At 40.0% G+C, this 24,827-nt stretch overlaps 3 protein-coding genes across 3 annotated transcripts in view; 2 read left to right on the top strand and 1 right to left on the bottom strand.

Moving 5' to 3' along the window:
* The first annotated feature begins 4,677 nt into the window (after positions 1-4,677).
* Positions 4,678-7,270, top strand: si:ch1073-126c3.2 (uncharacterized). Its single transcript, XM_030771019.1, has 6 exons — positions 4,678-4,773; positions 4,988-5,076; positions 5,227-5,341; positions 5,869-5,981; positions 6,499-6,613; positions 7,003-7,270. The coding sequence occupies exons 1-6, from the start codon at positions 4,722-4,724 to the stop codon at positions 7,176-7,178; spliced, it is 660 nt and encodes a 219-aa protein (XP_030626879.1). The 5' UTR covers positions 4,678-4,721; the 3' UTR covers positions 7,179-7,270.
* A 4,949-nt stretch (positions 7,271-12,219) lies between these two features.
* Positions 12,220-18,406, bottom strand: LOC115810387 (coiled-coil domain-containing protein 172). Its single transcript, XM_030772319.1, has 7 exons — positions 18,328-18,406; positions 17,624-17,709; positions 15,937-16,053; positions 15,398-15,563; positions 14,955-15,056; positions 14,570-14,672; positions 12,220-12,343 (listed from the first exon to the last, which is right to left on the bottom strand). Exons 1-7 carry the CDS (start codon positions 18,404-18,406, stop codon positions 12,220-12,222), a joined length of 777 nt encoding a protein of 258 aa, XP_030628179.1.
* A 3,056-nt stretch (positions 18,407-21,462) lies between these two features.
* The window catches only part of gfra1a (gdnf family receptor alpha 1a), a 53,998-nt gene continuing 50,633 nt past the window's right edge, over positions 21,463-24,827 (top strand). The window contains exons 1-3 of the mRNA XM_030772320.1: positions 21,463-21,502; positions 22,179-22,481; positions 23,235-23,318. Coding sequence (XP_030628180.1) covers positions 21,463-21,502; positions 22,179-22,481; positions 23,235-23,318 — 427 coding nt within the window. The remainder of the gene's footprint in view (positions 21,503-22,178; positions 22,482-23,234; positions 23,319-24,827) is intronic.

Consider the following 24,827-nt stretch of genomic DNA (forward strand, 5'->3'; position numbering starts at 1 on the left):
GTCTAGGAATTAAAACCTTGATTTGTAGCATGCTAATGAGATGTAACAGGGTCACCATAATTCTGCAGTGATTAATGAGAATAATATTTGAGAGGTAATGGAATGCTTTTTCCTAATGTAAGAGACGTGAATATGACTGGCTGATTTGCACCAAATTGCTCTGCGTGTGTGGGGTGTGTGTGTGTGTGTGTGTGTGTGTCGGCCTTATTGGTCTGGATGTTTCAAAAGGGAATCACTAAGGCTGACTTACTGTGAACCTTTGGCTATTTAATAATGCAAAACCCTCTTGCAGCCTCTTTTGAAGAAAAAAAGAAAGGAAAAAAAAAAAGAGGAAAAAAAAACACTCCAAAAAAAACTGTTCCAGAACAACAAGGTCGAGCGTTTTCCCCTCTACTCCTCATGGCCAACACTTCACAGACAGCCACTCTTTTGCATCCACAGCACAAGCATTGACAACTCTTTAAGACACATTAAGAGAGCTTTTATAACATCACCACCCTCCCACAAAGACACAATAGACTGTGAAGGCTAACATACCAACTGGGACCAGGCAGAAGTGTAGTCTTTCTGATCTGAATGTGTCACATTAATTAATCTATGAATTAAACAAATAGCCAATTAAAGAGGGAAGCAATTATTACCATTTTATTTGTTAGTTTCTTTCATTTGAGTGAGCTATCCTCCAAGGCAGAATCCAAATAACGTTTAGGTAGCAGCACTTTGAATATGCATTAGCTCTAGGATTGGAATACACCCCAGCGAATTCTCTGACAAAGGCACTGCGGGTTCTCTCATCCCAGTAATTGAATACACTAATTTTGAAGCAGGTTGAGATTTTTTCAAAGAAGATGGACAGTTTGGCTTAAAGCTAGTGCTCCATGTTTTCATGTGTGCAAATTTGTTCACCATAAATGCAAGATTATGTAAAAGGCTATAATGTATACTCTGTGTGTTCCTGTCTCACTCCTGACTGTCATATGCATTTGGACATCTTGTAAAGGCATTTACAGAGACCGTGGTTAGATCACTCGCAAAATACACAAGCACGCAAGCATACACAAGCAAGTATGTATCATATAGATCTTTTTTCTTTTTTTTTTTTCCAAAATACGTAGCATCAACTCTGTTGATACAATAAACCTGATGAAGTATTTCCTAATTTATAAAGCAATAATTAATCAAGATTCAAATAATTAGCCTCTGACAGCTGTCAAACCTCAGCTAATTCCATAGTCTGACAGGTCCCTAAAAAAAGCTGATGACTGTACAAATGGAACAAAAAATAATTAGCCTACATTTTATGATTAAAAATCCTTTCCTGTTTGTTTTAATTGAAGCTTTTCATACAGACTGCCTTTTTTTTTTTTTTTTAGTTTCCATCCATTTGAATAATTTCTCCTCTTTCTCCCAAACAAACACCCCCCCCCCCCCTTAATAAGCTCAAATTCCGTTTCATAAATCTAAATTATTTATCCCTTCTCTGCCTTTTATCCTTGCATAATGGATGTGATCTCCAATGAATTATTTAGATAAATGATTATTTTTGTAGCTGAAACATTCTCTATGGCTTTCACGGAGGAGGAGCTCTCTGTTCCACTAGGCAGGTGCAGCAGGGTTGATAGACAGATGTCCAAAAAATGTGTTTACCCCTGTAAAAAAACACAGGGCCTAATTAAATATAACTGGCACGTCCAACCACTATGATGAGAAGAACCTTATGGGCACATTTTGTTAAATCCTCATTTTTTTTCAGTCACATTTTAAAGCTTCACCAAAATATAAACTAGTTGATTTATGACTTCTCTTTTTTAACAGTTGTCATTTAAGTAGGAGTTGTCGATAGCAGACACAAGGGGCAAGTCAGAACCTGAGTCAGCCAGTGTGTCCTTGGGGCAGCAGTGAGAGACCTGAGAGCTTCTCTGTCTAACTGACTGACAGACAAACAGACAGACAGAGAGAGAAAGAGAGAGAGAGAGAGATGGAGAGAGCTAGCTCAGTATTACCCAAGAGAACCAAGAGAACACACTCAGAGACAAAGACCAATAGTGAGAGAGAGACACAGAGAGAGAGAGAGAGAGAGAGAGAGGCCAGGGTGTTACCCAAAGAGACCCAAGTAGCTGGTAGCTGGTGACAGACACACTAAGTTCTGAGCTGAAAAAGAAGAAAAAAAAATCTATGTAGCTCAGCAAATTATTCCTCCACCTCTGACATTCTTCTAGGCTTGCTCCCATAATGTAATCCAATTCTGGTGCCGTAATTAATTTCTAAGTTTAACTTCTAATTCTCTGAGGCTCCATTCATTCCTGCTATTAAAATGTGTTTCTGATCACATCTGACCGCAGATACAGTCTCCCTGGGCAGGGGTGAATATTCAAAAGTCACATGTGAATGAGGTTATTACCGCATCCGCAAAACCATCTCTGGATGGAGATAAGAATTCACAGTGGCTGTGCCACAGATGAATCAGTCAGGGTAACGTGTCTAACATGACCTGTGTCATCCAACACGAAAACCTTCTCACGTCAGCCTCTTGTGTTAACGAGCACTGTGGCATGCTGGTGAAGTGCTTAGTGCTTAGCTCACTAAGGTCTGGCAAACTCTGGGGTTCGACGGACACACGACCATAAAGCACGAGTGAACCCCAATAATTACTGCCATCCATTATTACTGTGGACAGCAGCTGTGGAAATGTTTCCATTTCTGAAGACCCCACTAAGAAAACAGAGTGTCCACCATCCATTCAAAAATCTAATCTGAGAATAAAAATAAGTCTAGCATATGGAAAACAAATGATAAAAAAAAAAAATTAAATGGATCTTGGGGGACTGGATGATTTACAAACTACACCTCCAAAGTTGAATCTTTAATCTAGGACAAAGCTACTGGGAAATGAGTTGAATTTACATAACTTAAGAAACTAAGGGGGGGGGGGGGGGGGGGATGCAAAATTTGACTTTGAAAAAGAAATAAGATGCAATCATAATGAAAGAGGTAATGAGATACTACTACCTAGTTCTAGGGCTCAGAGAACCTTAGATTTCTCCAAACGACTGAAAACAAATTGCAAAATTTCAGCCCTCCCCTTTAACTGTTTACCTAAGAATTCAGCTCTCTCTCTCTCTCTCTCTCTCTCTCTCTCTCTCTCTCTCTCACACACACACACACACACACACAAATATCCCTTGTTAGTTTAAGAAACACAGCTCAGTCATACTGGGAACCTGCTGTATGTTGTGTATGCATGTACCATTTAACAGGTTTGAGAACACACTGAGTTTTTTAATCTAAATTCAAGAACCTGATCTGAAATGTATGTAAACCCTGCCTGAAAGCGGCTGCTTGGAGAATCCTTGTGATACATCCTGCCAGGAGGACTGTATCCTGGGGCTGTGTCCTGGTGCCACAGGCAGGTGTCTCTGTGCATCGTATTAAACAATGTTTGTCAGTATGCTATGACATCATCCTAGGCTGAGTCAATCTAGAAGTGGACATTTCCTAACATTGGTCAACACCACAAATATTCTCAGATTGTACAGTGAAGCAATACAAACTTCGGCTAAAAGCAAAGCTAGAACACACAAATCCTAAAAATATGTTACACAGGAGATTTTTTTTAACCCATTAATATCAAATCAAGGTAACTGGAACAAATTTGAGCTGCATGTTGAAAATTACATAGGGAAAATTGCCTTGTTATACAAAAGACAAGTGAAGTAACAACTTGGCTCCAAGAAAGCTGAAAAATCATTGATTAAACTTCATTCTCTGGCAACAATTTTACTATCAGCAATATTTACTCAGGGATAAGTAACAAAATGGTTTTTGATGCCTAAAACAGACTTGGAAAAGACTGTATATGGAAACAAAGGAAAGTATGTTTTGGATGTCAGTTTAATAGAACATGCTTTTATTATTGTCCTTTAAAGTGTTCTAATCACAAATTTTAAATCCACAGGTTCCAGTGTATAATGCCATAAGCTTAAAGCATCTACCAGACTTTATGGTGGCCAATTACCATACAATTTTTGAATTAGCTAAATAATTTAAGCCAGTTGTTAAAGTGCTACTAAATAACTACAACTAAAATCTGATATTCTGAGAGTACCACAGAGCATATGGGATTAATTTTGTATAATGTTCATATTGCAATTTTTGTAAATTCATGTTATGTAGTTGTGTAAAGAGTCACTCAGATAAACTTCTCTGAAAGTAAACAATGCCGACAGTTTAAATTTAAAGATAAATTTATCTTGGAGAATTGGCCGATTTGGAAAGTATGCTTACCAAGTTGAATCCCTCTGCGAGGACAAACTCATAGGGAAGTGATTTGGGTTTGCATAAATACAAAAGCAACCCCATGTTGATGTTCACACACACACACACACACACACACACACACACAATTTGACTTTGAAATAAAGAAGAAGCAATAAAGAACAAAGAAATTAGTAATAAAAAGAGAGAACAAGACATTAACAGTCAGTTCTATGGGTGAACAGAGTACCTGGGATTTCTCCAAATGACTGAAAACAAATTGCACAATCTCAGCACTCCTCTGTAAATGTTTGTCTAAGACCTCAGCCTCACAGTCATTGGCTAAATGTTCCTGTGTGGCATGGTGATGCAACCCAAGTTTCCCGTAAAAAGAGATATGACACACACAAATCCTACACTGTAGCACAAAGGAGACATATATCGCTGTCCACTCTCATAATCACGCCATGATGGCTGGGACGATTAGCACAGCTGTGATATGGCTGTGTGTGGCCTTTGGTAAGAACTCTTAAAGTCATTTATCTTGATACTTGCTTGTGGGAAAGACAGACAAAACTATTTTTGTCATATGTAAGGAGAGGTCTGTATATCAGCATTAAAACCTAAAACCAAACCAAAACAAAACAAAACACACACACACACACACACACACACACACACACACACACACACACATTCTGTGTTAATATCCTGTCATGTTTGTGTTTTGAAGTATTCTTCACCTCTGAGATCCAAGGATCAACAAATGATACCTGTTCTTCTGCGGGCTGGTCTTTCGAACAACTCTCTGCTAAGCTAAAGGTGCAATACACATAAAAATGACTGCATTTATTGGTTCTTAAAATGACTTCCACTTGTTTTCAGTTTAGTTTCAAGGACATACCTTTTTATTATGTGAATGAAAAATGCTAGTTGAGTCAATGTTTGATTTTTTTTTTTCTTTTGAGACAGGGCGCAGAAGAATGCTTGGAGGTACTGGCTGGGCAGTGGGCAGATAATCAGACAGCATCCATACTGGATTCTCTGCGAAGACTGACTGACATTTTACAGAAACAGCAAAAAACAGGTTACAGATCCCCAAAGTCCACCTCTCTCCCCTCTCTATCTTTATTTTTAAAAATAGGAGAGAAAGAAGGGCACTAGTATTTACAGACTGTTTTGACGCGTAGCGCCTGAGTCACACATAAACATGAGTGTGCAACAGCAGTGAGATGGATAAGACAGGTGAGTAGGCATACAGGTCAGTGGACTACCAGGATCTGAGGTGAGATAAGTAATAGATGTCAAGTTTGACAGGTCTGATAGCGGTCATACGCTAAGGCTATGACATGAAAGTGGCCGGATCAAATGCATCCGGACAGTCGAATCCACTGAGGTGTGAGAGAGTGCACAGGTTGCCTGGTGGACGATAATGAAACTCCCACTGGTCTGGCATTAGTGGAATAAGCAGAAGGGTTAGTCAGAGGGCAACACAGGCATGAGGGCTCCCTGAGACACCAGCTCCCCACTAACACACGGTCAGCTAGTAGGAGTGATGGCATTGAACTTGTCAGTAATGAGTGGATTTTTTTTTTTCCATCTCCTATCCTGCAGTGTGTAAGGATGCACCGCCAGCAGAATGCCCTGCTCCTGTGGCGCAAAGCAAAGGCGGACTGGTGTGTGTCTCCACAGAGGAGAAGCGCTACTGCAAACCCATGTGCAATGAGGTACGTGTCAATCATTTTTCTCACACAGGGTTTCAGCCTCAAACATTGTCCTAGTAAATTCCAAACGCTGACTCCTCCTTGCACCGACCCCCGTGAGACTGTTCAAACCGCACCGGGCTTGCTTAACGATACACAACCTCCACAGACAGAGAGTAGGATTTTAAAGATCGACGAAGGACAGAAATTTCCAGAAAAAAAAAAGTGGAATGTAACATGCATAAGTGAGTGATGTGCCACTGCCCTCTAGAGTGTGGATGAGGAAAATGCTCTTATTGTGAAATGGTGCAGATGCAGAGTTTAAATGTCTGTCACATTTACAGAGGAGAATGGAAACTAATGAAAACTCAAGGGCAACCTACTCCTGGTTATACTGATTAAATTCAGATTAAAAAAAAAAAAAGGTGTCTGTGTGTGTGTGGGGGCGGGTGGGGGGGGGGGGGCGTTGTGGACAGAATGAATGTGTGGATGAAAGACCCAGTGGCCAGATTTTATCTTATAACCGTATGGTTCTCCACAGGGATACGATTTCTCTTTCCTGAGGCGATCTCGAATCTATGAGGAGTGCAGCAGAGCCAACAAACACAAATGGACAACACATTATGTAGGAGGAAACAAACTGGCAGTCTGTAACAGTGAGTATCCAATATGCCTCTATCCATCTGTATCTCAACCTCTCTACAAACAAAAACAGATCTTAGGAGAGAGTAATACAAAGCACACAGTATAATATCATATAAGAGTGTGCTAGTCTTACTTTATATTGTTACTTTTCCATTGGTGTTTAGTGGTTCACTGCTGTGTGATGAGTGTAATGCTTAGTACATGACAGTGTTCTGATCTGTTATTCTCATAAATTAGTGCATATCCTACCATGACCTGCCAGAATAAATATCTAAGATATACATCAAATAAGTCAATAATCTCATACAAGTCTCTTTCTCATTGCTTTATGTATCTGACCAAAATATTAGCCAAAACATTTCTAACAGTAACAACCTGTTTCTATGTACTCTGTTCACAGAGTCCAATGTTCAGATCTCTGGAGCAGCCTCTGCGTATTTCCCAAAAGATCAGGACTGTCTGAGGACCAAGAGTGACATTCAGCTGGAGACTCAGGTCATAGAGACCTTTCTCCAGGAACTGAGGGAAAGCGGCATGACTGGTCCCTATTCACACGCCTGTCTAATCTGTGGATAATAATCCAAACAAGCTCTTTTCTCATGTTACTCTAAAATGTGTAAATTGTTTTGTTATTTTTGTATCTCACAATAAATACCTAAATATACTGAGCTGTATATTTCTATTGAATGTGTTTGACAAAGTTTGTCCTTGGGGTATTGTATTATCCTATCAAATGTGAAAATTTGGATAGGAATTGAAATACTTTAATGAACAAACCAGAATAGATTTAAACTCTGTCAAAACATCTTCATCCATTTACTGTATTGAAACAGTGTAGAGCATACAAACACTGCATAAACCAAGCCTTTGGGCAGAAGGAAATAAAAGGCCTATTTTAAGATACTTCAATAAAAGCAAGCGAGCGAAAAAAAAAAAAAAAGAAAGAAAAAATCAAGGGCCGTTAATTTAATCTCAGCACACAGGGAGCATAATCAAATGCAGTGGTTTATACCACAAATTATTTTAGAGAATCTAATTATAGCTCTCTATGGTAAATTCAGAGGCAAACCCAATACACTTAATCTTATACTTTGACTGCACCATATTGGACCCGATCGTAATTAAAAGAACCAACAGTTTGATCTCAGACAGGAGAAAATGCCAGTTTTATTAGAAGTGCTGCAGGAAGGCTTTATCTACATCTGTTCCAGGCAGACTTAATTAACAGATTGAAAACGAGGCTTGGGTAACTTTCTTTCTCAAACTGATAATACCTATTTACCACTAGGCACAATCCTCAACCGCAAACCTCAATGCAACAGCATTAATGCCAGGCCCCAATTATGACACTGCAGGTCAGCAGGGTAAATATCGGGCTGTAAAACGGAAACCCGTGTTTACGTTGGTTGTTTTAATTGCTATCATGAGTGTGGTGGATAAATAAGGAGCTGTAATTGCTGAGGAGGGAAGGGAAGATGAGTAAGGGTAGGAGGAGAGGGCTTCATCAAGAGCTTGACATGTTTTCTGTATTTATCCTGCCTGATTACACCTCATTAAGTTCCTAGAAACAATGGAGAGAATAAAGAAGAGGCCAGGTTGGGGGGGGGGGGGGGGGGGGGGGGGGTCGTGCTCCTGTAATGTGGCAGTCCTCCACCCATGTTCTCCGGAATAACTGTGTTTTGTGTCACGAAGGTCAAAGCGTGTGGTTTAACATCATGGACACACTGCTCCAACACAAAATGGGCTGTTTAGCGCTTAAAGCAGCACACGATACAGACCACAGCTGAATTACAGCTAATTTTATTTAATGGGAAAACCAGTGAGAGAACAAATGGTAGTATAGCCAGTAGCAGATTTCTCATAGTACAGTTTGTGATATTTGTGATGCTTTAATCTTTGTAAATCATGGATGAGATGGACTGGCAACTTGTCCAGGGTGTTTCTCAACCTTTTGCCCAATGAACGCCAGGACAGGCTCAAGCACCCCCCGTGACCCTAATTAGGATGAGCAGCTTTGAAAGTGAGTGAGTGAGTGAGTTCAGTTCATAAAAATACTACGTGGTTTGAGGCAGAATAAATTTGGATATACATATTCTGTTGTGTTTAAAATCACATATTATGATCATTTTATTGTTGAACAATAGCACTCTGACCTGATACGACCCAAGGGGGACACAACCATCCAAGCTGTACCTCTTCCTATGATTACACAGAGTCACTGTGCTTGAAGGAAGCATGAAAGTACAATGTTGCTTAGTCGTCTTTTGAAGAGCAGATAACCTGACCGTGGCTCCTATAAGGCCAAATCAATGGTCCCATGAGTAAAGTGAGGTCAGTGGAAGCTAATTTAAGGCAACATGTGTGTGTGTGTTTGTGCGTGTGTCTGAGAGAGAGAGACAGAAAGAGAGTATGTGTATGACTGGTGTACAAAAAATTACATATGCGAACACTGGCTGTTTAACCTATTAACATAAATCTGCAGTTATTAGAAACATCTAGACAATAGAAGAAAAAAAAAAAGAGAGAGAGAAACGGTTAGATTTTCCCACACTGTGGTGATGCTGGACCTCAAAACTCATCTTCTGACTTGTCCTATCATCTTTTAAAGTCTCGCACGTTCATTCACACAGGGTCATGAAGATTCCACCCGTCTCTCGTTCTGTCTAACACCGCTGTGTATTTTACATCATGCTCCTCTGCCATGGCAACGTGTTCATATTCACACCAAACTGCCACAATTTTATGACTCTTTGAATTTGAGACGTGAGGCATTTTCCTAATTGGTTTTTGGGGCTCATTAGTGAATCATTTTTAATCTGCATTTAGATTGTAAAGTTGTAAATACACTGCAGTGTGATTTGTAATCATTACTGAGCGTCTCTATCTCTGTCTACAACAAACCACAAATTCTTCCGCTACGCCTCCCAATTAACAAAAAGGCCTCGGTTAAAACAGACGGAAGCAACAAGGCAGGATGTAACTATTGTGTTCACTACAAAGGGAGTGGAAGAATAGAAAGTGAAGCTCTATGGATTTTCTGGCTTTCCACTGACAGTATGGTCTGGCCGCGTATGAGATACTTAGCGCAAGGTAAACTCCATTCTTTGGGCAAAAACAACCATTTCAACTAATTTTCCATCCACAATTAAGTGATGTACTGTATTTTTCAACTCAGGGATTCAGGTACACAATTACTTATTTGAAAAGAGGTGGGTGTGAGTTAGGGCATGAAAATGACTCAAGAGTGTAATGTTATAAATGGGCCACTAGATGGCAGTAGAAACTTCTTTTTTTTTTTTTTTGAAAGCAAAAGAACAAAACATTTACATTCGCATAAACAGTCTTTTCAGTCTGAGCACTGTGACAAATGTTAAAATCCACACTGGCAGTTACACAGAAAAAATATGTGATGTTTACGTGGTTTGAATTATTTTAAAAAATGTTCCATTGTCATTCTCTGCTAGCACTTTCAAAAACCTAATACATATGGGACAAACATTAGACACTGTGATAAAACAATTCTATTCCAAATAACACAGGACAGATCTCTGTGATGAACGCTTCTGTTCCAAAACTATAGAACAGACCTCTGTGATAAAACACTTGTATTCCCAGTAACACAGGACAAATCTCTGGGATGAACACTTCTAATCCAAATAACACAGGACAGATTACTGTCATAAACATTTCATAAACATTTAGACAGATCACCATGACAAAACACTTCTACTCCCAATAACATAGGACAGATCACGGCGATTAAACACTTCTATTCCCAATAATACAGGACAGATCAATGTGATAAACACCTCTTTTCCCAAAAACACAGAACAGATCACTGATAAAACACCTCTACTCCAAATGACATGGGGCAGATCACAGTGATAAAACACTTCTATTCCAAATAACACAGGACAGATCACTGTAATAAACACTTCTGTTCCCAAAAACAAATATCACTGATAAAACACCTCTACTGCAAATGACATTGGACAGATCACTGCGATTAAACACTTCTATTCCCAATAATACAGAGCAGATCACTGTCATAAACACCTATACTCCCAATAAGACAGAGCAGATCACTGTAATAAACACCTATACTCCCAATAAGACAGAGCAGATCACTATCATAAACACCTATACTCCCAATAAGACAGAGCAGATCACTGTCATAAACATCTATACTCCCAATAAGACAGAGCAGATCACTGTGATAAACACCTATACTCCCAATAAGACAGAGTAGATCACGGTAATAAACACCTATACTCCCAATAAGACAGAGTAGATCACTGTAATAAACACCTATACTCCCAATAAGACAGAGCAGATCACTGTGATAAACACCTCTACTCCCAATAAGACAGAGCAGATCACTGTCATAAACACCTGTACTCCCAATAAGACAGAGCAGATCGCTGTCATAAACACCTATACTCCCAATAAGACAGAGCAGATCACTGTAATAAACACCTATACTCCCAATAAGACAGAGCAGATCACTATCATAAACACCTATACTCCCAATAAGACAGAGCAGATCACTGTCATAAACATCTATACTCCCAATAAGACAGAGCAGATCACTGTGATAAACACTCCTGTTGAAAAATGAGAAGCTTTGAGCTTCATTCATATGTATTTTGAGGTGGGAGACAGACAAAATCTGTGCATAACAAAATCATTCTCTTATAATACTGCATTGCAACACTACTGCTGTCATATTTTAAATACTCGGGATCAACTGAGCTGAGAACATCAATTTGTGAAAATCTTACAAAACAAAACCTAAAGCCTAAAGCAATGACTGAATTTGAGCCAGCACCTGGATAAATATAACCAACTTTGTCGTGGTGCAGGCCACTGGTTTTCAATCCATTCCTCAAGGCTCCCCTGCCCTACATCTGTATTTGAGTCCTGCACTACCACACCTGACTTCACTGATCAACTAATCATCAAGCCCTCAATTAGCTCAATCAGCTGGGATAATCAAAGGCTAAACCACAGATTGAAACCCACTGGTGTAGGCCATTTAAACTTATTAAGGTTTTTTTTTTTTTTTTTTTTCTAGGTTGGTCCACTGGGCGACAGTCTTTAATAGCTTTCAATGTCAAATAAAAAGGAACTGACATCAATGTGCATGTCAGCGTGTAATCTTCTCAATTCTGCCGCCCATTCTAATAGGTGAGGGCTAAGAAAAGGGCTGGCCGGCTCAAGATGGGAAAACAAGGATGAGTGAACAGTCCAAATTTAAGGTGAAGATTTGAGATGAAGTAACAGACTCTGTTCCTGCTCTACGCCCGTGCTCATCTTATGGGTCGGGTAGTTAACTCGACATCTGGTCTGACTTCAGCTTCTTGAGGATGGCTCATCCCTCTGTGATAATTTCTGAAATCAGTCACAGACAAACAAAAGAAAAAAAAAAAAACCACCATCATTTCAGTGAGCAGTGGATGGTTTTTCAAAACCTGTACTTCAGAGAGTGGACCTTGTGATGAGATACTCTATACTCTCCTCTGAAAACGGCGATTCAACGAGAAACAAATGTTTTCACAAACGTTGCGTCAAGAGTGTAGAAAAAATTGGGCTGATGTTTCAAAACTCTGATGTATGGTTAGTGGAAGATCAGGTTGTGTCTGTGTGTAATTACCGATCTCAGAAACTGAATCTCTGAGGTCAGAGCTGCGTGAAGCAGCTCCAGCTCTCCCTCCTTCTGCATTTCCAGCTCTTTCTTCAGCCTGTAAGACACAGACAAGACATCTGGAACCCTTGTGCTGCTCCATTCCCATCAGGCCAAAGTCCAGTGCTTTTCTTTTTTTTTTTCTCTACCCACCTGTACGTGATTTGGCAATTACTGAGAAGAAATTAATTAGTCCGAAATCACAAGGTCGAGTTCAAAACCTTGGGCACCCCCATATTTCAAAGAAACCAATCTAAATTAACTGTCAGGCTTTAAGAACACCACATCAGATAGACCGAAGCAAATGAGCCAAACAGGAAATTATTAGTCCTGTCCCAATAGGTCCTTCTTGTGTTTTTCTTAATGACGACAAATCAGAAAGGACTGAATCAGCCAACACAAAACCAAGCAAACTTCATCTGAACACAAACCATGGTCTTTTACCACTCCAGTCTGTTCACTTCTCATAAAGGTAGCTAGGACACCAGGAAATGGAGCATGTAATGGTATTTCACATACATTAGAATCCAAGTTCACTTTCAACCTTCCAGAGGTTTCTCTGACCGGCCAGTGTACTGGCACACAGGATATAATACAGTGTCTTCTGTATCTTCGCCGCTTGTATCGCGTAGACCAGAGGTAGCTACTATTGCTACCGCTCACACAATTCATCCTTTAAAAGGCAGACCTCAGTTTAACAGACATAAGTTCAATTTCATACAATCAATAAAGCCTCTGGACTGAGGTGGACGGGCATTTAGGCGAGATTAACGACGACACGCGGAAGAAGTAATCATACTGCCGTTCTGTGTCTTCCTCCCAAAAGCCTCATCTTCAGCACATCCTGAGAACGAGAACGCCTCGCAGAAAAGGGGGATAAAGAGACATGAATGAGGGTAAGACCGGAGGAACGCGCTTCCCAAATGCGTGATTTAAGAGCTCAGGAAAGGGCTCGCTCTCTCAGATGGACAGCACATCGATCTCTCCCTCCTGTCCTTCCCGCGCTACGTGTACGGCGCACTTTAATTCCCTTTTTCCTCCTGATTTTTTTTCTTCTGGTGGGGGCTACATGGAAGACTTAATTAAATAGGCTGGACTAATGCAATGTTATTTACACGTTTGGGAAAGGAGGGAGGAGAATTCAGAAATGGATGCCTAACAGCTCAGCATTTCTCTTTTTCTCGCATGCAGACACACCCTAAACACACACACACGCACACACTGCAGTGGAGGGTTATGGAAATCAGCTTAAGTGAATAAATCTTCATTACACACTGATGAGTCCTGGACAGGCTTACGGCATTTCATTACAGTATGGGCTACGAGTTACTCTAGAGGCCTCTGTGATCCATCCTGCCTTCCCATGTAATCCCTGCCCCAACGCTGTGCGTTATGTCCCTGAAACGACGTTCATTTTTTGAGTATTTCTAACAAAATGGCTTTAAATATGAGATGTTTAAGTGTCTGTTGAAATCCTCATAGTGATACAGTGGCTGAGGAAGTGTGTTACACAGTGCGTTATTTGGTGCAGTGTCTGCATCTGCTTCCCTTTCCTGGAATGGTACATGTGTTCATTCTGAACCACACGGTACGGGACTTGTGCTTCCAACAGTTTTTAGCTTCACAAGGGTTAATGCGACATATGAAACTACACATCAGTTGTGAAAGAATTTCAAATGGAAAATTGTGTTGAAATCAAAAATTGCATTATTGGTCATATGCATGAAAAATACATGTAGTCTTGCTCATTTAACCAGCTAAAGCAACACACATGCTGAATTCAAAACACTTATCCCAAAGGACAATTTCGTCTTGGTATAATGCAGACAATGGTTCTCTGACATCCAACCAATGGATATTTGTCAGTTTTTTCGAATATACCTAAAACGTAGCAAAACCATGGTACAAACCAGAACTTGAGTTTTGTGTAGTGTTACAGCTCTGGTACATGCACTAATTCACATGCACTGTGAGATGAAATCAACCTCTGTGTTCTGCAGTCGTGATTCATGGTCATCATGACATACCACCCGAGAACCTTTGACCCGGCCAAAGATGTGACATGGTTACTTAAGATAAGTCTTTTGTCCTACAGAACACAATTTTCAATTCTATCTAACTTGGAAAAAAATGACACATTCATCTCAGACAGGTCATAGGAAACAAATGAATAACCACAAATCAAACTAATCACTGCTCCTACAGAGATATTGGGATTGATTACTTTAAGAGCGGTGAAGGCCTTTTTTTTCTTTTTTGGATTCTGAGTGTGTGAGCATATTACCTGAGACATGTGCTGTCGGTGACAGGCTTCTGACTCACAGAGAGCCTCTCAGCTCTCAGAGACTCAGTGAGTACTGCTGCCTCCTTCAGCTCTCTCTCCAGCTCTGACAACAAACACACATCAGCACAGGAAGGATCTGTGGCTTCAACTCTTATAAATATGTATGAGACGTCCAAAATGCAAAACACCATTACTTTTCAAGACGTTTCTGTGAAATTGTAAGCTATTGACATGTCGACGTTCATCTGAAGTTATGAAAAGAGGGTCGGTGAAGCACGTAAACGCTTTGGAACATCGTCGTTAACAAGCACAAAGATATTAACATCTTCAGTGCAATCTATGAACCGAGCTGAGGGGTAACTGTTGCCTGAGTGTCGGGATGTACCTCTGTTATCAGACTCTAGATTTTGCAGCTCACTTATCAGAGATCTCTTCTCCGTCTGTATGGAATTCATACAAGAGCTACTCCGAATCATATCTTCCATCTCTAGAGTACAGAGAGAGAGAGAGAGAGAGAGACAGACAGACAGACAGACAGACAGAGAAAGAGTTAGAGAGTGTGTGCTGATGTTTATAATTGCCCAACACCGTTTGATGAAACCCATCACATACTGTATCACACACAGATGAAAAAGCTTATAATTTCAAGGATAATGTGATAGCATAGTAAAAGGTACTCCTTGAGCACTCATGTCACCCAGTGCTCATTATCCCAGCCTGGAAAATAGGAAGGACAATAAAGAACCTGCTGGTTGATGGAGAAACAACTCACACCTTCAGGCCCTGTCTGTTCCCAGTGTAGTATCATTCAGTCAGCACTCACACTACCTTCCTTTACAGAGTCCTCCTCCAGCTGAAGAGTGTCTATCTCAGATCTCATTTGGCTGTGAAGCACAGCCTCTCGGTTGTTTAACAGGCTGTAATCGCTGTTAAAAGTCATTATATCGTTCAGAAACTTCTCCTGTTCCTCCGAAGCCTGTAGTCTTATCTGATCCTTCAAATCAGCATCAAAAGAAAATCAATTACAACAGGGGCACGACAGCCTACTACATCTGATCATTCACAAAATCTATGGATGTCTCACAAAATGCATGCACAAGTCAATAATAGAAACATACCTTTTTCAAAATCCCATGATTTACTGTGAGGTCAGTCTATGAACTAAAGAGCTTCAAAGCTCTCACAGACTGTATCCCCTTTGCAGTTTTCTCTGTCTTTATCCTCTTTAATGTAATAGTGAATGGTTGCCCCAATTTTAAGTCAATATAATATTAACAATATTGACAACACTTTATTAAAACATTGTCTTGCTCTCATACTGCATTCACAGCAGTTGTGACTAATGCATGCATATAGTCTGTACATACCAGGCATTCCTTTAGTTTATTCTGCTCCTGAAAGAGCTCTTCTCTCAATTTCTCCCTTTGCTCTAGACACTTATTTACTATATCTTGCTGTAGTTTGGTCTCTGCCAGAAGCTTGGTCTGAAATTACACAATAAAAAGCAAATAAACAAAAAAATAAATAAAAGCACAAACTCAATAATCCCTCCAGTGTAAAATTTGAAAATAAAAACAGCAGGAAATAAAGAAAAGACACATTAAAGTGTGTGTGTGACACTGTATGAGATTTTATGTACTAAGTGGCTGGGTGGACTGAGTGATGAGAGTTATTCTCATCCAGATAATTTCATCTCTAAGTCACAGACTACATGCTGCAATATTGCCCTTTCAATTCAAACTCCTGCTTTTCAATTCACCTCTAACGCCTGTGCCTTTAAAGGGAGTCATTGAGAAATGAAAGACATCAGGTATTGTTTAGGTAATTACATGCTACCTGCCCTAGAGGAAAACAAGCAAAATATGCTTCATAATTACACAGGATGGATTGTTATGACTCAATACATTCTGCTGGGTAATAAGCTTTGTCATTCACAACATCAGCTTGACAGGAAAGTCAAAATAATCACTTTTTCCCAGAGTGTGGCAGCTTCAGGCAAGCTACCTGAGGTGTGTGTGTGTGTGTGTGTGTGTGTGTGTGTGTGTGTGTGCGTGCATCCTTCCATTCCCTACAGGCATCTATCAGTCAAGATTTTGCCTTAAGATCACGCCATGTGCTTTATAGAGATAAGAGAGTGGAATTATGACACAATAACAGTTATAAGCTTTATTAACAAATAAGAAATGTTCTTTCCTCCAAAGACTCCACTAATCAACCAGTATATTCTTTAGCCACTCTATAAACAAAATACAGTATTATATCAAAAGTAAAGCCAGCATATCACCAACTAAATCAGTCCCTCTCACCATTTCCCCCCAAAACATTATAAACACTGTCAGTAGTATAGAAATGTAATTACATCATGTCTTGGATACTTAACATGCCAGCACTGAAAACATTCGAATATTTTCAGCATCACATGAGTCACGAGCACATTGTCAGGTCAGTGGATGACCCTTTTAACCTATTTTACTGATGTCTGTGTTAGGCCAATTATTAGAAAGACAGGGAATATTAAGCATACTCGTACAATATTTCTGAGAGAACAATCAGCCTACCCTAGGCAGTTTCAAACTGTAATACTAATGTAATCTGACGGAAATTAGGCATTGATTCTGCTGTGCCGCTTACAATTGATCCACTCAATCTTTAATGAAGCCTTTCCTTTGATGAAGTGTTTCAATCATAAAATGAATCACCACTTTACTGAGCTATGGGGCATCTACTGCTGTTCATCTGATTACACTGCAACCTCAACATACTTCCTCCATAGACCAGGAGCACTGACTTTTGGGCGTGTATGTGTGTGTGTGGGTGGGTGTTTTATTTCTTTATTTTGTATGTTCTATCTTAAGAACTTAAGAGAATGATTTAAGAAAACTCAGACAAAGCCTTGGTTGTAAGAGTAGGCCTAATGTTAGAATAGACCTTATGCCCATTTGCTGGAAATGCAACAACAACAACAATAATGATAACAATAATAATAATAATAATAATAATAATAATAATAATAATAATAATTCACAATTCAAAAGCAGCACTGTTGTCTTCTACCTTTTCGTCCAATTCTCTCTTGGCACACTTGAATACTTCCGTTGAAGTTCTAATTTTTTCTTGAGAACTGCTGATTTCAGCCTTAACTGTACGAGAAATAAACAGGCCTATTTAATAGATGAGCTAATAATTATATGCATCATCATCCCATCATGATGTACTCAGCACATCTGCAAATACTATATGCGACCTATCATTCAGCCTGTGACTAAACGGCCCATCTTTAAACGCACATCCAAATTTTGGCCTCGCTTGTGAAAATTAAAGTACAGAGAAGCATTCATACGAGGGAGTCATGTTGTGCCTTGTGTAGGACATATAACTTACTACACATCGTCTTATAAAATTCTTGATGCACTCGATTAACTGCGCAATTATTTTCATAAAACTACGTTATCATCTACCATTGCTACTTGAGATTGGTAGCTAGCGGGTTCTGGTGACCCATCGTAGCGTAGCTGAACTGCCGGCGGTTATGCAAACTCTCCTCGTCACTTACAAAGCTAACGTGGAGTAGTTCTGACTACTCGGCAAATGTGGCTAGATGAGTCGAAAAAGAGTAAGCACTTCTATAAAGGGTCTTGTGTTTGTAAATACAAGAGTTTCTGTAATGCCTAAAGTGGGCAAACGGCTGAGGGCTGTAAAGGCTAACTAAAAAAAAGCGTAAATAACTAGCACACTAATTAACTTAGCTGTCTCTGTACTTTTGTGTAGTTGACGTGAATTTTCCGAAAACTGCTGCTCAGCAAGTAAAATTAGTTGAAACAACGATTCAAGGCTCATATTTTAATACGGATACGACTAAAATAGATCAATTATGGGAAGTAGTTATTTTATCTAATCCTGATAATATGGGTTGCTAGACGCCACGAACAATAAACGTTTCGCTGCACCTTCATAGGGCAATGATTGGTCAGATGATGTCAGTCCAACAAAGAAACAAAGGACTCTGTGAATCCCGGGGCAACCTCAAAACACCTGACGGTATTGTTCTCTTCTCTTCTTCAATGAGGTCTTTAGGAGTTTGTTGTTATGTTTGAGGGTACTTGCTTACAACATTCTATTACCATCTGATTACATTTTGGACCGAAACATTAACAGGTGAAGAAAATTATTCAAGTTTATATTTATGTATGGGCACATTTTAGCTTTCCATTTCATTCCTTACAGCATCAGGCGAACAATTAACCACTGCCGACGTAACCGCCTCATCTGTGGCTGGGATGGCGAGGAATATCCTGAGGCTGCAGACACGCCCACGTACTCTCCAAGTCATTCATCATTGAGGGGTTTGGTTTGCTGTTAAGAGCTGCCAGATCTCGTATTGTTTGACGTTTGTAAGCATGGTCAGTAATCAATAACTTTAATTTGGCGCCATTTGGTCCGTGGACTTTTGTCATATCATTCCTCTACTTTCACCAATTTCCTGAGCGCTGCTTTTGATCTGAAGCCATGAAGCACATTAGAGTGTGAACGCCTCTCGTTTATATGACAGGGACTATATCACCCTGACATTCATTTGCAAAATTAATAGTAAATATTGATTGAAGTTTTCATATATTCAAGGATTGATGCTACACCAATCTTGGAGTTTAACATCTCGTCTTAAACGTGCAGAGTCATCAAATTATATTCCGATACAATTAACACGTTTCTTTTTTCCGTTCCCTGAACACCGGTTCACAGATCCTTAAATCATGTTGAAATTGTCAGTAAGTCCAATACCAAAAGATACAGTAGAAATCAATATCGGTCGGCGGCGGATAATTTCTGTTGAGAAGGGTGACCATTTCCACTTGAGCTTTATCCCAGTACGGACACATTGACCTCTCACTAATGCTTATGAGAATAGGATGGAGACTTGCTGATTTAGTGGAAGGGTTTGAACTAGACGGGGGCAGACATGATTGTTGATTGAAAATGTCTGCAGTCAATACGTCTAGTGATAAAAGCTCCTTAGCGATGTATCAAAGCCAAGCAGATTAGATTGGAGGCACACTGTCCAATGTATTGGCGGTGAATCTCTGTAAAGTGAATTTTATTGTAGTCCAAGGTGAACAAACGTAGCATCTAGGAATTGTCTGTATTCAGCTTAATTTTTCATCTTTAATTTACCGACTTTCCACTATTCAAATTAAGCAAACAAAACAACAACGAACAACTAACAGAAAACAACTGCACATTATGGACATTATTTCAAAATTATTTAATTATTTCAAAAGCTGGTTGACTTTGAATCCCGGAGCAAGAATTGAGTGTGCACTAACAGGTCAACAGATGGCGATGTCCGCCAACTTTTATATCAGATTTCTCTTACAAGCAGCACTAAAAAGTTCAGTGTTAGGTTTGCGTGAGCTTCGTGATACATTTACCTTTAGACTCTTCAGCAACCATTACACAGCGTTAAAAAGGAGAGACAGATTATTGATTTATCTTATCCTTGCAAATTTCTTACGATTGCTTAAGGTTACATTTTGTACTGGCTAGCCTACACTCTATTGTTGCATAGCCTATTCACGCATCTTATGCAAAGGTCTTAAAAATTATTATTAACGGCTGAATCTTAAAAGATACATCGGTGGCCAAGCAAAGTCGTTCCAGGCAGGACTGTCTCACTCAGTGGGCTTCCATCCAACAGTGTAAGAGTTTTGTCTTGAAAAAGAGTCAAATAATGTAAGTCATGTTCAGCAACCTAATGATGAAAGAAACAAACAGGACAGCGTGGTTAAATGTTTGATTTAAATGCATTACTGCCTGGGATCCTTTTGTTCTAGTCAAATGGCCAAGGGCGCTGAGCTAGGACAAGGCAACAAGCGCCCTTGATCCGTGCAAACTGAAAACATTACGTCAGAAATGGTGCGCTGGGCTTGATTCGGTTTGGCGCAAGTAGGGCAATTAGTAGGGTACTGTTTGGGCCAGCAGGATCGAATCGTTGTTTACTTTGGCGTTATCGTCGTAAAGCATATTCCTTGTACAGATATTTCGAAATTTAAAACCATAATTAATCGACGGTGTACACTTTGATTCTTTCACATATGTCGAACCACTTACTCCGTGTGACTCCATGTAACCATATCACTGCATAACCTACTTGGGAATATAATAACAAAATAACCATGACTCTGATTAAGAGTAATATCCATTAATCAAGTTTCTTAGGCCCATGCTGAAACCGAGCAGTGTTGATGTCATAGACAACCTTATATTTGAAGCGGTACAGTGACAACTTCAGCGCGATATACCACTGTACTCTTTGGAGCAGAGGAGGAGACACGCACAACGCAACACACCACAGACGGCCGAGGATCAGACATGCTACATAGTTTCCATTAGAAAGTATGATTATGTAATAACTCAACGTGTATTACAAAGTTGTCGAAATGTTGAAGAATTACGATCTTCACGCTGGTGTATTCGCTTACTGAAACGCTGAGAGCGCAGTGACTCTGCCTGTTGGTTCTGAGGTTACAGCGCAGAAACGCCTCAGATCCAGCATCGTGCTCGTGTGTTCAGACTGACTCGGGCATCCCGCAAGTTGGAGTTTTGGGAGACAATCGCGCGAGCATTTCTTTTTCTTTTCGTTTTATTAAAGCTCATCGAGTTTATTATTGTTGTTGTTTATGCTCGACAGAACAGGGAATTGTTTCATAGCAGGCAAGCTACATCAATTTGGAGTACTTTCGGGGATTCTCCTTCAAGTGTATCTGGATGGTGTTTTCACGGGACCTGTTTACAGTGATGTTTCAATGGATTTGATTGTGGAGGGATTATTTTGTTTCTCACAGCTGTAACTTTGATTAAACGAAATATTCTTCAAACCTAAACACGGATAAAACGCAATGATTATCATTACTCTCTACATCGTTCTGCCACTCTTGGGTAAGTTTGAATCGGCTTCTGATTGTCCCAAAATATATTATTACTATGGTTAATGTTTTCCAGACAACAAAGCGATACAGTATCACGAATCGACTGACATCCCGTAAAAAGTGAGAAATGTGCAAAACGAACATTGCGACTTTGCGCAATGGAGTTTATGATATTTTGCACTTTGCAGCTCATCTGTAAAACTGTGTGAAGTCCCAGTTACTCAACGTGTTCGTTGGTCGCTGCGTGTTCTAAGCTCTGTAATAACAGCTTCATCAAAAACCTGTTAAGAAAGACTTGTTTGCCACAGAAGAGTGCGCTGGTACAATTAATTGTACGTCATTACAAATACAGTCCTCTGTAATGGTTATGTTGTTATTGTGAACCAGTTCATGGCATTTTCATCATGCCCCATGTGTGAGTATTTTAATCTTTAAAGCAGCTTAATTCCTGGTTTATGTTTGCATGATGAAAAATACCATCATGTCTGTCTCTGGTAAACAGGTCTAATTTCTGCATTGTTGCAGCTTAAAGTTGTATTTGTAAAGGACACGAAGGGGTAGTTACAAAAGTTATGATAACTTGATAATATTCTGACAATGTTGTACAATTACGACAAAAACCCTGTAAAATGTACTTCTGGTTGGCTTCACGTATTATTTGCTGTACCACAACTGTCGTTTAACAGACGTGCTGTTGTCCGCCGAGGAGACCATCTTCATAAGCGCGAGCCGGCTGGACTGTGTCAAGGCAAGCGAGCTATGTCTTAAGGAGCCGGGATGCAGCACGAAGTATCGAACAATGAGGCAGTGCGTAGCGGGGAAGGAGAGCAACTTCAGCATCGTGGCTGGACTAGAGGCGAAAGACGAGTGCCGAAGTGCGTTAGACGCACTAAAACAGAGTCCCCTGTACAACTGCAAGTGTAAAAGAGGGATGAAGAAAGAAAAGAATTGCCTGCGCATTTATTGGGGAATTTATCAACATTTACAGGGTTAGTGCTCTCTCTTTGTGCGCTTAGAAGTGCAGCAGAAACACATTTCCTCCGATAAAGCTTTTATGATTACACCTTTACTTCTGCTGTAAACACACAAAGGAAGATGTTTTGGAGCGTAGACTACGTTTCAAACGTCAAGTGGTTATGGCGCATGCAAATTCACAAGTCTGTGGTCAGCGAGAACGGTTTTACTGTCCTCTTGGAACGCATGTGAGGCCTGCGTGTAGTGATGGTAGCGGAACCACCGACCTGAAAGCCTTTAAAACCCCTCTTTTAAAGCCAGACATTAGGAAGATAGATCTAATGGAGTGTGAGTTTTACCGAAACTGACTGGCTTCCCCTCCGAACGCTAATATGTCGAGAATGCACGCTCTCTGTGTGGGCACTCCGTATTCCTTACTCCCTGTCTTGGATCGCTGACCAGTTTACCCAAGCAACCAGAAACCTGTACCGTAAACAGGCATGGAAATTAGAGTCATGAGTGAGCGACCCCGGTAGTAATTTCCTCTGGCCCTGCCATAAAGTAAACACGAGGGATAATTAACATACCAGTATGTCATAAAAGTGTTTTGTGTATGTTCGTAGTTACTCGAGGGGATTAATATAGCCCACATGGAATTGAAGAAGCCACTTCTCTACATTATGTTAAATATCACATTTTGGATGATTTTTAAGTTCCAGTTTGGCTATAAGTTAATGACCAGAGATGCAAAATCCTAAATAACACATTTGTTCCTTTGTGTTTCATAGGAAATGATTTACTTGATGACTCCCCTTACGAGCCCGTCAACAGTCGGCTCTCAGACATATTTCGACTGGCACCCATCTACTCAGGTAAGACCTCTAGCTTTTAATATGTATCACGCATATGTACCTGCCGTTGTCTGTTGTATAGTAATTCTCTAAATCAGACCTACATTTGGTTCTGAAGGTCAGTTAGCCCGTGTATGGGTATAATTCCTCCTATAATATTGCAGGACTGTGCATCTAACATTGGAATTTTAAAATAGGTTTTGGAGCGAATTCTTTCCTTTCATATTCTGTTTGTTTCTCCCCACCTCTCTCCCTTTGTCCTACCGGTGAACGCATGCTCACTGTCTCTCTACCTGTGCATGGGGGAGATATAGTTCTGAATAGCCCGCTGAGTGCGCACGGTGTTGCTTTTCGACTTTACCAAACTTGAGCCTACGGAATAAAATTTCGCTGAAGATGAACGCAAGAAGGATGCTGTAGTTTGCTATGTGCTTTACAGTCCAAATTTTGAATCTCCTTTAATCTTTTTTTCTTTTTTGGGGGGGCGGTATACAACTTCGTCTCTGCATTTGAGAACACATGTCCGTTATGGTACAGTAACAGTTCGAGACGCTAACAAACCCCTGCATAGAGCGTGTTGTTGCCGTTCCTGTGCTCATAGTCCGCCTCTAGGTGGTAGCCTTGTTCCCTGGGTTACTGTCTTCTAAGCATCAGTGACACCGGACAGACTCGCGCTGTCTGAGTGACTTTGCAACGGATGGAGATCCTAGAGGTTTAGTTTGGGATGGAGCAACTTAAATGTATTTATTTATGTATTAATGAATGAATGAATCATGATTTCTGTGTAATGGGGAAGAACTTGATCAGCAAAGAGAAGATGGACAGAATGGGTGAGAGAGAGAGAGAGAGAGAGAGAGAGAGAGAGAGAGAGAGAGAGCGCAAGAGAGAGAACTGGGGATTGATAATACCATGACATGTAATTTGTCAGACGTCAGCACTAAAAGTAAATATGTAAATACATTTTTGTGTGTTAGCATTGTAATTGTTTTAATAGGGCTAGTGTGTAATAATTATGAACTGTTTCTTATTCAGTCTTCCCGAAATTCCTCTAAAACCTCAGAGACACTTGACTTAGATTGTCATTTTAGGCTGTATATGTAATTTCACAGGGAAAAAAATATGATTAAACATATTGCATGTAGTTACTCATGTTTCATTTCCACTGTGTCTTACCCTGACAGACAAATACTGTCCTTCTCAATACAAGAAGCTGTTGTATGTGTTTACCTCATTGATGTCCATTGATGAGGTGATTGTCCATCCTACACATTGTCTACTGCTATGTGTGGCACAACTCTGTTCTAAACAAAGTCAGCACTTGAAAGGACATAGAGAAGATCACTAGATAGTGGTGTACGTGTGTCTTTGGGTCTTTTTTTTTTTATTTCCCAGAGTGTATATGTTTGCGTTGTGAGTGCGGGAGTCTGTGTTTTCACATGTGCTGTGAAGTTATTATGCACTATTATGATTTTACCCAAGACTTGTCAATGCCTTACCAGAATCCTCCAAAGAAAAGGAGTCTTAAAAAAA

Source organism: Chanos chanos, chromosome 4 (genome assembly GCF_902362185.1).
Source record: "Chanos chanos chromosome 4, fChaCha1.1, whole genome shotgun sequence".
Lineage (NCBI taxonomy): Eukaryota > Metazoa > Chordata > Actinopteri > Gonorynchiformes > Chanidae > Chanos > Chanos chanos.

Bases quoted from the DNA above. Each gene is read 5' to 3' on its own strand.
- si:ch1073-126c3.2 (XM_030771019.1), top strand. From the start codon at position 4,722: ATGATGGCTGGGACGATTAGCACAGCTGTGATATGGCTGTGTGTGGCC. The intron at 4,774-4,987 runs GTAAGAACTCTT...TGTGTTTTGAAG, and splicing joins ATGGCTGTGTGTGGCCTTTG to TATTCTTCACCTCTGAGATC. The intron at 5,077-5,226 runs GTGCAATACACA...CTTTTGAGACAG, and splicing joins AACTCTCTGCTAAGCTAAAG to GGCGCAGAAGAATGCTTGGA.
- LOC115810387 (XM_030772319.1), bottom strand. From the start codon at position 18,406: ATGAGCCTTGAATCGTTGTTTCAACTAATTTTACTTGCTGAGCAGCAG. The intron at 16,054-17,623 runs GTAGAAGACAAC...GTGTAATTTCAG, and splicing joins AGAGAGAATTGGACGAAAAG to ACCAAGCTTCTGGCAGAGAC. The intron at 12,344-14,569 runs GTAATATGCTCA...TGTGTCTTACAG, and splicing joins ACCGACAGCACATGTCTCAG to GCTGAAGAAAGAGCTGGAAA.